The sequence below is a fragment of the Somniosus microcephalus genome, chromosome 20, assembly GCF_052327205.1.
Source record: "Somniosus microcephalus isolate GS21.2 chromosome 20, FLI_Smic_1.0, whole genome shotgun sequence".
Lineage (NCBI taxonomy): Eukaryota > Metazoa > Chordata > Chondrichthyes > Squaliformes > Somniosidae > Somniosus > Somniosus microcephalus.
This window is the reverse complement of record NC_141006.1, coordinates 11,633,311-11,646,447: the sequence shown is the minus strand read 5'-3', so window position 1 is coordinate 11,646,447 and position 13,137 is coordinate 11,633,311. Positions and strand designations below refer to the sequence as shown.

Genomic DNA, 13,137 nt, shown 5'->3' with positions numbered 1-13,137 from the left:
CAGCAGTCAGTTCGCGCCGATGTGCAGGGAAACACTGCAATATCGAAGAGCGGCACAACCTTATGATGCACAAGTCAGTTGCTTATACTTTGCATCCCTCAAAGGTGTTGAATGTTTAGAGAAAGGGGCATCTGAACAGTCTGGTGGCTCCAAAAGGACCCTTCCTGCACCTGATCCACCCATTTTGTCATGGCATCTTGTTTACTCAAGCAACAGCTCATATACACCCATTCAGAGAGGCGGTATTACTGACACTGAGCAGATATTACTGGGAGGATCCCAGAGCAGCAGTGAGCAGGGGGAGCTGTGGGCATCTTTGAGGAGACATCTATCTCTCCCCAGAGGTGACATAAGCTGAGGATTCCAAGACCAAGATCTCAGGGGTCTAGGCTCTTGTGGATCAGTGATTGAGGAGCATTGGTCTCACAGGCTGGCAGTGGAGACAATCTCTTCTCACATGGTGCTGATGACAGGGCAATAGGCGAAGTCCAGAACCCGCATCTGCGATGCAATGACAGAGGCAGGACATGAAGTGAGGAAGACTCTGGTGACTACATTATTTAAAAAGGGTAGGAGAGATAAAGAAAGGAATTATAGGCCTATTAGTCTAACATCTGTTGTGGGGAAGTTACTAGAATCTGTTATTAGGGACAGAGTGACTGAACATTTGGACAAATATGAGCTGATCAGAGAGAGCCACATGGAAAAGTAAAGGGTAAGTCATGTCTAAGGAACCTAGTTGAATTTTTTGAGAAGGTAACTAACGTGATAGGTCAGTTATTTACATGGACTTCCAGAAGGCTTTCGACAAGGTTCCACATAGGAGACTGTTAACAAAATGAGAGCACATGGAATTGGCGACAACCTATTGACATGGGTAGGGAATTGTTTAGGAGACAGGGAGTAGCGATAATGGGTGTGTACTCAAATTGGCAGGATGTGACCTGTGGTGTTCCCCAGGGATCTGTACTGAGGCAGGAGCTTTTCACTATATTTATCAGTGACTTGGATGAAGGGATAGAAAGCTGAATATCTAAGTTTGCTGACATCACCAAGTTAGGTGGCTCAGTAAGTAGTGTAGATGGCAGCAGAAAGTTACAATGGGACACTGAGAGATTGAGCGAGTGGGCAAAGCTGTGGCAGATGGAGTTCAATGTGGGGAAGTGTGGGGTCATTCACTCTGGACCTAAGAAAGATAGATCAGAATATTTCCAAAATAAAAAGTGAGGAACTGTGTAAAAGCAGCGAGATTTAGTGGTCCAAGTATAGAAATCACTAAAATCTAGTAAACAGGTACAAAAAATAATTAAAAAGGCAAATAGAATGTTAGCCTTTATCTGAAGAGGGCTGGAATACCAAGGGGTGAAGTTATGTTACAGCTGTACAGAGCTCTGGTCAGACCCCGTCTGGGGACTGTGCTCAGTCTGGGAACCTCCCAACTCAGGAAGGGTGTGTTGGCCTTGGAGGGAGTGCAGCGCAGATTTATCAGAATTATACCGAGGCTAAAAGGGTTAAATGATGAGGACAGGTTGCAGTGACTGGGCTTGCATTCCCTTGACTATAGAAGATTAAGGGGAGATCTAATTGAGGTGTTTAAGATGATTAAGGAGCTGATGGGGTAGATAGAGAGAAATTATTTCATCTGGTGGAGGAGTCCAGAACAAGGGGGCATAACCTTAACATTAGAGCCAGGTCGTTCAGGGGTGATGTCAGGAAGCACTTCTCCACACAAAGGGCAGTGGAAATCTGGAACTCTCTCCCCCAAAATGATGCTAAGGCTGGGGGTCAATTGAAAATTTCAAAATTGAGATTGAGAGATGTTTGTTAGGTAAGGGTATTAAGGGTTACGGGACCAAGGCAGGTAAACAGAGTTAAAATACAGATCAGCCAGAATTGAATGTTGGAAGAGGTTTGAGGGGCTGAATGGCCTGCTGCTATTCCTATGTTCCTGGGGCAGTCGAGGAGATCAATGTAGCCACCGGTCAGACATTAGGAAGAGGGTTCAACAGCTGTCACTGCTTTAGTGGCAACAGTTACTGCACCTGTGTCCCCACCACAAACTCCATTCTCTGACTACTGAAACCAGCCCCCTCCCCGACCTCTGTCTGACCTTGATACAGACTGTTGGCAACCTTGGCATTCTATTTGACCCTGAGCTGAACTTCCGACCCCATATCCGCTCCATCATCAAAACCGCCTACATCTACTGTAGGATTCGCAAAATTAAACATTGTCCTATAAGGGTCCTTTGGCAGAAGAGGCCTTTAATTTTAAAGACTGTTTTAAAAGAAGCCCAGGAAAAAGGGGCATACAAAATGGCCGCCAGACCCCGTGACCAGCTTTTGGGACAACTTTAAAATGGTTCCTGCAGTCCCCAGACAGCCTTTGTGGATTCAGCCCACAGTAAGTTCTGGAACACAGTTTCAGAGTAAACGAAACCAGACAGTGCCCCATACATATGGATTGGATGCAGATCCAGTCAGATCGGCCTGTAGATAAAGGCCATCTAAATGTTTACCCAGACAAAGGGAAACAGTTTCATATTCATAGGGGGAACATCAAGAACCGTTTAAGACATCAGAAGGACATTAAAATCATTACCAGGTCATTCCAGACCAGAGATGGCAGTTACCGGCCATCCAGAAGGTAATTCTTACACAAAGACTACCCCGCTGTGATACAAGCCCACCAAGAATTAAACAAAGATGCACCGTGACATGGCGGGAGATAAGGCCTTCATTGAGAAGTATAATTGGGGACCCGGTGTGATCATCGGGGCGGTGCAGTGAAGTGCAGTTCAAGGCAGATGAGTTGGGTTCAGGAGATCGGTTAAGTGGAGTACAGGTTCAGATGAGTCGTGAAGATCCAAGAAGGTGATTCGAGTCTGCGTCCAGACCCGGGGTAGCTATCGGGAGATCATCGACCGACCCCGGGCCGTAGACGTTCGAAGAGGAAGAAGAGGCGAAACGCCCTATAGAACGGGTAGCCAGCATCGAGTGCAGGAACACCGAAAAATGTGGACTGTGGCCACCATCAAGGTGTGACAGGAGCACTGAGAAAAACGATCTGCGGGCAAGAGGATGGTCGGCGTGTCTTGCTGAAATAAGAGAAGCCATCAGCTTGAGCAACCCGCTGCTCCTACAGCCCAATGACCACGTGGAGTCAGGACGCCTGAGAGGCTCAAAACGCAGACCTTTCAAAACATTATACTTTTAATTGGATTGGTGAGCATGTTTCTGGCCCTTCATAATTGGATCTAGATAGGTTAAAGGGGTGGGCATTTCAGGGGATAATTAATTATGAGTTGTTGTCCCTCGATGTTCCGTGTGTTTCCCCATTTCGTGATGACTTGTGTAAAGTATAACATGCTGGTATATATCTTAGTTAGCACTGTGTTATGATTTGTTTTTCCCTCCCATGTACCTTTCCATTGATTTGCATTTGACTTGTTCCTTTTATGCAATAAAATTTCATTTTGTTTTCATTAAACTTGGTCTATAGAGTATTCTCTACATTGTAGTTCCTGCCTCAAATTCCAGTGTCTAGAACCTAAGGGGCGAGTGGGTCGAACAACTCAAGGTTTTACTGTGCAAGAGAGAGAGGCCTCTTGAGAGAGAAACCTCTGTGATCTAAAACCCCTTACACTACCTTCACAACATCACCCGTCTCTGCCCGTGCCTCAGCTCATCTGCTGCTGAAACCCTCACCTATAGCTTTGTTACCTCCAGACTTGACCAGTCCAACGCTCCCCTGGCCAGCATCCCATCTTCCAAACCCAATGGAATTGAGCTCATCCTAAGCTCTGCTGCACGAATCCTAACTCATACAGAGTCCCGTTCACGCGTCACCCCTGTGCTCGCTATCCTACATTGGCTCCCGGTCCACCAACACCGTGACTTTAAAATTCCCATCCTCACGTTGAAATCCTTAAATTGCACCACCCATTCCGAACAGAACTGGGTTGTGTTAGCGCGGGGCATTCTCTTAAATCAGTAGTGTTAATGCTGTGCGTTCAATGAACTAGGGAGTGTGAGCGCTGTGCATAATCTGAACTCGGAAGTGTTAGTGCTGTGCATTCTCTGAACTGGGGAGTGTGAGCGCTGTGCGTTCTCTGAACTCGGGAGTGTGAGCGCTGTGCGTTCTCTGAACTCGGGAGTGTGAGCGCTGTGCGTTCTCTGAACTCGGGAGTGTGAGCGCTGTGCGTTCTCTGAACTCGGGAGTGTGAGCGCTGTGCGTTCTCTGAACTCGGGAGTGTGAGCGCTGTGCGTTCTCTGAACTCGGGAGTGTGAGCGCTGTGCGTTCTCTGAACTCGGGAGTGTGAGCGCTGTGCGTTCTCTGAACTCGGGAGTGTGAGCGCTGTGCGTTCTCTGAACTCGGGAGTGTGAGCGCTGTGCGTTCTCTGAACACGGGAGTGTGAGCGCTGTGCGTTCTCTGAACTCGGGAGTGTGAGCGCTGTGTGTTCTCGGAACTCGGGAGTGTGAGCGCTGTGTGTTCCCTGAACTCGGGAGTGTGAGCGCTGTGTGTTCTCTGAACTCGGGAGTGTGAGCGCTGTGCGTTCTCTGAACTCGGGAGTGTGAGCGCTGTGTGTTCTCTGAACTCGGGAGTGTGAGCGCTGTGCGTTCTCTGAACTCGGGAGTGTGAGCGCTGTGCGTTCTCTGAACTCGGGAGTGTGAGTGCTGTACATACTCGGAACTCGGAAGTGTTAGTGCTGTGCATTCCCTGAACTCGGGAGTGTGAGCGCTGTGTGTTCCCTGAACTCGGGAGTGTGAGCGCTGTGTGTTCCCTGAACTCGGGAGTGTGAGTGCTGTACATACTCGGAACTCGGAAGTGTTAGTGCTGTGCATTCCCTGAACTCGGAAGTGTTAGTGCTGTGTGTTCCCTGAACTCGGAAGTGTGAACGCTGTGCGTTCTCTGAAGTCGGGAGTGTGAGCGCTGTGTGTTCTCTGAACTCGGGAGTGTCAGCGCTGTGCGTTCCCTGAACTCGGGAGTGTGAGCGCTGTGCGTTCCCTGAACTCGGGAGTGTGAGCGCTGTGCGTTCCCTGAACTCGGGAGTGTGAGCGCTGTGCCTTCTCTGAACTCAGGAGTGTCAGCGCTGTGCGTTCTCTGAACTCGGGAGTGTGAGCGCTGTGCGTTCTCTGAACTCGGGAGTGTGAGCGCTGTGCGTTCCCTGAACTCGGGAGTGTGAGCGCTGTGTGTTCTCTGAACTCAGGAGTGTCAGCGCTGTGCGTTCTCTGAACTCGGGAGTGTCAGCGCTGTGCGTTCCCTGAACTCGGGAGTGTGAGCGCTGTGAGTTCTCTGAAACATATAGAAATATAGAAACATGGAAGATAGGAGCAGGAGTAGGCCATTCGGCCCTTCAAGCCCGCTCCGCCATTCAATGAGATCATGGCTGATCATCCAAATTCAGTACCCTGTCCCTGCCTTCTCCTCATATCCCTTGATCCCTTTAGCCTTAAGAAATATATCCAACTCTTTCTTGAATATATTTAATGAACTGTCCTCCACCGCCCTGTGTGGCAGAGAATTCCACAGGTTCACCACTCTCTGGGTGAAGAAATTCCTCCTCATTTCAGTCCTAAATGGCTTACCCCTTATCCTTAGACTATGACCCCTGGTTCTGGACTCCCCGGCCATCAGAAACATCCTTCCTGCATCTAGTCTGTCCAGGCCTGACAGAATTTTATAGGTTTCGATGAGATCCCCTCTCAATCTTCTAAACTCCAGTGAGTATAAGCCCAATCGAGACAATCTCTCCTCATACGTCATTCCTGCCATCCCAGGTATCAGCCTGGTGAATCTTCGCTGCACTCCTTCCATGGCAAGAACGTCCTTCCTCAGGTAAGGCGACCAAAACTGCACACAATACTCAAGGTGCGGTCTCACCAAGGCCCTGTACAACTGTAGCAAGACATCCTTGTTCCTGTACTCAAACCCTCTCGCTACGAAGGCCAACATACCATTTGCCTTCTTAACCGCCTGCTGCACCTGCATGCTTACCTTCAGCGACTGGTGCACAAGAACACCCAGGTCTCTTTGCACTTCCCCTTCTCCCAATCTATTGCCATTCAAATAATAATCTGCCTTCCTGTTTTTGCCACCAAAGTGGATAACCTCACATTTATCCACATTATAGTGCATTTGCCATGTTTCTGCCCAATCACCCAACCTGTCCAAATCGTACTGGAGTTTCACGACATCCTCCTCACAGCATACCCTCCCACCCAGCTTTGTGTCATCTGCAAATTTGAAGATATTACATCCAATTCCCTCGTCCAGATCATTAATATATATTGTGAACAGCTGGGGTCCTAGGACCGATCCCTGCGGTACCCCACTAGTCACTGCCTGCCACTCGGAAAACGACTCGTTTATTCCAACTCTTTGCTTTCTGTCCGCCAACCAGTTCTCTATCCAAGTCAATACCTTGCCCCCAATCCCATGTGCCTTAATTTTGCACGCTAATCTCTTATGTGGACCTTATCGAAAGCCTTCTGAAAGTCCAAATACGCCACATCCACTGGTTCTCCCTTATCTATTTTACCAGTTACATCCTCAAAAAATTCCAGTAGATTAGTCAAGCCTGATTTACCTTTTGTAAATCCATGTTGAGTTTGTCCGATCCTGTCACTGCTTTCCAAGTGCTCTGCTATTACATCTTTTCTAATAGACTCTAGCATTTTCCCCACTACCGATGTCAGGATTACCAGTCTATAATTCCCCACTTTTTCGGGAGTGTCAGCACTGTGCGTTCTCTGAACTCGGGAGTGTGAGCGCTGTGCATTCTCTGAACTCGGGAGTGTGAGCACTGTGCATTCTCTGAACTCGGGAGTGTGAGCGCAGTGTGTTCTCTGAACTCGTGAGTGTGAGCGCTGTGCATTCTCTGAACTCGGGAGTGTGAGCGCTGTACTTTCTCTGAACTCGGGAGTGTGAGCGCTGTGCATTCCCTGAACTCGGGAGTGTGAGCGCTGTGCGTTCTCTGAACTCGTGAGTGTGAGCGCGGTGCGTTCTCTGAACTCGGGAGTGTGAGCGCTGTGTGTTCCTTGAACTTGGGAGTGTGAGCGCTGTGTGCTCTCTGAACTCGGGAGTGTGAGCGCTGTGTGTTCTCTGAAGTCGGGAGTGTGAGCGCTGTGTGTTCCTTGAACTCGGGAGTGTGAGCGTGGTGCGTTCTCTGAAGTCGGGAGTGTGAGCGCTGTGCGTTCCTTGAACTCGGGAGTGTGAGCGCTGTGTGTTCTCTGAAGTCGGGAGTGTGAGCGCTGTGCGTTCTCTGAACTCGGGAGTGTGAGCGCGGTGCGTTCTCTGAAGTCGGGAGTGTGAGCGCTGTGCGTTGCTTGAACTCGGGAGTGTGAGCGCTGTGTGTTCTCTGAAGTCGGGAGTGTGAGCGCTGTGCGTTCTCTGAACTCTGGAATGTGAGCGCAGTGCGTTCTCTTGACTCAGGAGTGTGAGCGCTGTGCGTTCTCTGAACTCGGGAGTGTGAGCGCTGTGTGTTCTCTGAAGTCGGGAGTGTGAGCACTGTGCGTTCTCTGAACTTGGGAGTGTGAGCGCTGTGCGTTCTCTGAACTCGGGAGTGTGAGCACTGTGTGTTCTCTTGACTCAGGAGTGTGAGCGCTGTGTGTTCTCTGAACTCAGGAGTGTGAGCGCTGTGTGTTCTCTGAACTCGGGAGTGCGAGCGCTGTGTGTTCTCTGAACTCGGGAGTGTGATCGCGGTGCGTTCTCTTGACTCAGGAGTGTGAGCGCTGTGTATTCTCTGAACTCGGGAGTGTGAGCGCTGTGTGTTCTCTGAACTCGGGAGTGTGAGCGCTGTGTGTTCTCTTGACTCAGGAGTGTGAGCGCTGTGTATTCTCTGAACTCGGGAGTGTGAGCGCTGTGTGTTCTCTTGACTCAGGAGTGTGAGCGCTGTGTGTTCTCTGAACTCGGGAGTGTGAGCGCTGTGTGTTCTCTGAACTCGGGAGTGTGAGCGCTGTGTGTTCTCTGAACTCGGGAGTGTGAGCGCTGTGTATTCTCTGAACTCGGGAGTGTGAGCACTGTGTATTCTCTGAACTCGGGAGTGTGAGCGCTGTGTATTCTCTGAACTCGGGAGTGTGAGCGCTGTGTATTCTCTGAACTCGGGAGTGTGAGCGCTGTGCGTTCTCTGAATAAAATTATTCACCTGCATAATGTTCGGTTTGTGGTAGCACCCCAGCTGCACATTGACGGAGTGGAAGCCACTGCCATTGACGGATACTCCTGCGTGATCTGTGGCTGCCTGGATTGCCACGTGTGCCGGCGATGACACCCTACACCTGTGGGTAGGCAGCCAGAAATGCAAACCCGAGCACCCACTCATTCTGACTGGCATCATCGCAGTTGAAGTTAACATCATTGCCGGCCCTGGTTGGCCATTGGTCACCTGTCTAATGCATTTGCGGGCCACTGACTGGGAGATCCTGGATATGTCTCCGACAGAGCCCTGGAAGGATCTGGACGCAACTCCACAGATAATGAAGCAGTCTGTGCCCGCATGCAACAAGACCTGGATGACATTCAGACTTGGGCTGGTAAGTGGCAGACAACATTCGCGCCACACAAGTGCCAGGCAATGACTATCTCAGAAAAGCAAGAGTCTAACCATCGCCCCTTGACATTCAACGGCATTACCATCACCGAATCCCCCACCATCAACATCCTGGGGGTCACCATTGGCCAGAAACTTAACTGCACCAGCCACGTAAATACTGTGACCACAAAAGTAAGTCAGTGGCTGGGTATTCTGCGGCAAGTGTCTCACCTCCGGACTCCCCAAAGCCTTTCCACCATCTACAAGGCACAAGTCAGGAGTGTGATGGAAAACTCTCCACTTGCCTGGATGAGTGCAGCTCCAACAACACGCAAGCAGCTTGATATCTTCCAGGACAAAGCAGCCCGCTTGATTGGCACCCCATCCACCACCTTAAACATTCACTCCCTCCACCACCGACATACCGTGGCTGCAGTGTGTACCATCTACAAGATGCATTGCAGCAACTCGCCAAGGCTTCTTCAACAGCACCTCCCAAACCTGCGACCTGTAACACCTAGAAGGACAAGGGCAGCAGGTGCATGGGAACACCGCCACCTCCAAGTTCCCCTCCAAATTACACACCATCCTGACTTGGAAATATATCGCCATTCCTTCATCGTCGCTGGGTCAAAATCCAGGAACTCCCTCCCTAACAGCACTGTGGGAGCACCTTCACCACACGGACTGCAGCGGTTCAAGAAGGTGGCTCACCACCACCTTCGCAAGGGCAATTAGGGATGGGCAATAAATGCTGGCCTTGCCAGCAACGCCCCCATCCCAGGAACGAATTTAAAAAAACATTGAGGTCAGTGGTGACTTTCACAGCTACTGGTATCACATGGCCTCCAGGTCCAGAAGGAAGCAGGTCATCTTCTAGGAGGCTGCAGGTGTCTGCCACCACCTGACGTGACATCCTGAGCCTCCTGAGACACTGGTGTTCAGACCTGTCGAGGAAGCTGATCCTCTGCCTGTAGAACCTGTGTCGCGAGTACTGCCTCCTGTGAGCTGCAGCCCTCTGCTGCTTCCCTCTTGGCTGGTCCCTGCTCTGCTGTCCAGCTACAGGTCTCTCCACAGCAGGCTGCTGATGGTGCTGGTCACCTTGCTCCTCGTCTGAGGCCCAATCTAAGTCAGCCAAGGCCTCCACAGTTTAGAAAGTAACCTCTCGGCAAAAGTACTGTGAACAAAGCCTTTCCCATGAGCAGGTAAGAAAGCAACTGTGAGTCCTGAGTAGTTATTACAGTATTTCAGCCCCCTCAGTTGCCGCTGTGTTCTCGCCTTGCTTTCACTGGCGAGTTTAAGGAAGCCCAGGAAACCCAGGGATGCGACGTTAAATTTGAATGTCAGTTGAATTATCACTCCAATTGACCGATTTAGATATGTTAGTAGGCACGCCGCCTCTCCCGAGGGGTTGCTCGCACGCAGCCTAACGCGCTCCAGATAAACCCGGAAGTCAGCGGATTGGAACCTGATTCTTGATGCACTCGCAGTTTTCCCAATTTTCACCCACCCCCCACCAGCACCCAAACCCACGTGTTCCTCGAGGGTAAAATTCCCCACCGCCCCCATGTAGCACTGAACACGTCCAAATGGAACCCATCGCAGCGTGATGATGCTGCAGTGAGAGACTCACAACCGGTTCTATATCAGTTACCTACCGAGTGTCATGATCGTGATAATCCTGTGTCTTCATTTGTGGTCTCGAGATGCGATCAACTGTGTGTTGGCTGGCTGTTTCGATCAGTCAGTGGTGAGCAGCCTCTTCATACTCCACATTTTCATCATTATTACACGGAACAGCAAGGGGCAACGCCCTGGGACACCAGCTGAGACAAGGCTCGTATTCTGCAACTGTAGTATCCCTTTAACAGTAGCCTTGCAATGGATAGCTTCTCATTCCATTAAATGGAAATACATTAAACAGCATTAAAATGGCAGCTTGTCAGTGCTGAGTAAAGATCAGCACAATCCAACATTACAAAATGTGAAAGTGAAAAAAGGAAGAGATTGCAATAGGGAAGTGAAGCCTTGGGAACAATGAGTCTCACACCCTGCTCACTAACCACACTCTTTGTGAGTCTCACACCCTGCTCACTGACCCCACTGTTAATCATTCTCAATCTTTGCTCACTAATCGCACTCTTAGTGATTCTCAAACTCTACTCACTGAGGGAGTGGTAGCGTAGTGGTAATGTCACTGGGCTAGTAATCCAGAGTTCTGAACTAATGATCCAGAGACGTGAGCTCCAAATCCATTCAGTTAATTAAATAAATCTGGAGTTTAATTACTAGTATCAGTAATGGTAACCACGAAACTATCGGATTGTTGTTAAAACCCATCTGGTTCCCTAAGGCCCTTTAGGGAAGGTAATCTGAAGTCCTTACCCAGTCTGGGCTATATGTGACTCCAGACCCACAGCAATATGGTTAACTCTTAACTGCCCTCTGAAATGGCCTAGCAAAACAATAAAAAGAATGAAATGACCTTGGCACCCGCAAAGTCCTCCTTGTGCCAAAATTGGGAGAGCTGTCCCACAGACTAGTCAAGCAACATCCTGACATAGTCATACTCATAGAATCATACCTTCCACCGGCAGGACAGGCCCACCAGGGGTGGTGGCACAGCGGTATACAGTCGGGAAGGTGTGACCCTGGGAATCCTCAACATTGACTCTGGAACCCCTTCAGGTATGGGCAAGGAAACCTCCTTCTGATTATCACCTACTGCCCTCCCTCAGCTGGTGAATCAGTACACCACTTGGAAGAAGCACTGAGAGTAGCAAGGGCACAGAATGTACTCTGGGTGGGGGACTTCAATGTCCATCACCAAGAGTGGCTCGGTAGCACCACAGCTGGCCGAGTCCTGAAGGACATAGCTGCCAGTCTGGGCCTGCGGCTGGGGGTGAGTGAACCAACACGAGGAGAAAAACCTACTTGACCTCGTCCTCACCAATCTACCTGTCGCAGATGCATCTGTCCATGGTAGCAGTGACCAGCGCACAGCCATTGTGGAGACGAAGTACCCTCTTCACACATTGTGTTGTGTGGCACTACCGCAGTGCTAAATGGGATAGATTCAGAACAGATCTAGCAGCTCAAAACTGGGCATCCATGAGGTGCTGTGGGTCATCAGCAGCAGCAGAAATGTATTCCACCACAATCTGAAACCTCATGGCCCAGCATATCCCTCACTCTACCATTAGCAGCAAGCCAGGGGACCAACCCTGGTTCAACAAGGAGTGTAGAGTAGCATGCCAGAAGTAGCACCAAGCGTACCTAAAAATGCGGTGCCAACCTGGGGAAGCTGCAACACACGACTACATGCATGCTAAAAAGCGGAAGCAGCATGCTATACACAGGGCTAAGCGATCCCACAATCAACGGATCAGATCAAAGCTCTGCAGTCCTGCCAAATCCAGTCGTGAATGGTGGTGGACCATTAAACAATTAACGGGAGGAGGAGGCTCCAAGAATATCCCCATCCTCAATGATGGTGGAGCCCAGCACGTGAGTGCAAAAGACAAGGCTGAAGCGTTTGCAGCCAGAAGTGCCGAGTGGATGATTCATATCAGCCTACTCCTGAGGTTTCAGCCAATTCGATTCACTCCACGTGATATCAAGAAACGGTTGAGCGCACTGGATACAGCAATGGCTATGGGCCTGACAGCATCCCGACTATCGTGCTGAAGAATTGTGCTCTAGAACTAGCCGCGTCTCTAGCCAAGCTGTTCCAGTATAGTTACAACATTGGCATCTATCCGACAATGTGAAAACTGCCCAGGTATGTCCCGTCCACAAAAGGCAGGGCAAATCCAACCCGGCCAACTACCGCCCCATCAGTCTACTCTCAATCATTAGCAAAGTGATGGAAGATGTCATCCAGGACAAAGCAGCCCGCTTGATTGGCACCCCATCCACCACCTCAAACATTCACTCCCTCCACCACCAGCGCAGCGTGGCTGCAGTGTGTACCATCTACAAGATGCACTGCAGCAACTCGCCAAGGCTTCTTTGGCAGCACCTCCCAAACCGGCGAGCTCTTCCAGCTAGAAGGACAAGGGCAGCAGACGCACGAGAGCACCACCACCTCCAAATTCCCCTCCAAATCACACACCATCCTGACTTAGAAGTATATCGCCGATACTTCATCGTCACTGGGTCAAAACCCTGGAAATCCCTCCCTAACAGCACTGTGGTAGTACCCTCAACACACGGACTGCAGCGGTTCAAGAAGGCGGCTCACCACCACCTTCTCAGGGGCAATTAGGGATGGGCAATAAATGCTGGCCTTGCCAACGACGCCCACATCCCATAAAACGAAAACTAATCCAACTGTTAGTGATTCTGACACCCTGCTCACTAACCTCACTGTTACTGATTCTCACACCCTGCTCACTAACCTCACTGTTACTGATTCTCACACCCTGCTCACTAACCTCAATGTTAGTGATTCTAACACCCTGCTCACTAACCTCACTGTTACTGATTCTCACACCCTGCTCACGAACCTCAATGTTACTGATTCTCACACCCTGCTCACTAAACCCGATGTTAGTGATTCTAACACCCTGCTCACTAACCTCAATGTTAGTGATTCTAACACC

The 13,137-nt window shown here is 50.1% G+C and overlaps 1 protein-coding gene across 1 annotated transcript in view; it reads right to left on the bottom strand.

The window, feature by feature from the left end:
* The window catches only part of LOC147103060 (granulocyte colony-stimulating factor receptor-like), a 348,122-nt gene extending 337,621 nt beyond the window's left edge, over positions 1–10,501 (bottom strand). Inside the window, 1 exon segment of the mRNA XM_085962336.1 lies at positions 10,192–10,501. Coding sequence (XP_085818462.1) covers positions 10,192–10,201 — 10 coding nt within the window. The 5' untranslated portion in view covers positions 10,202–10,501.
* Positions 10,502–13,137: the final 2,636 nt, after the last annotated feature.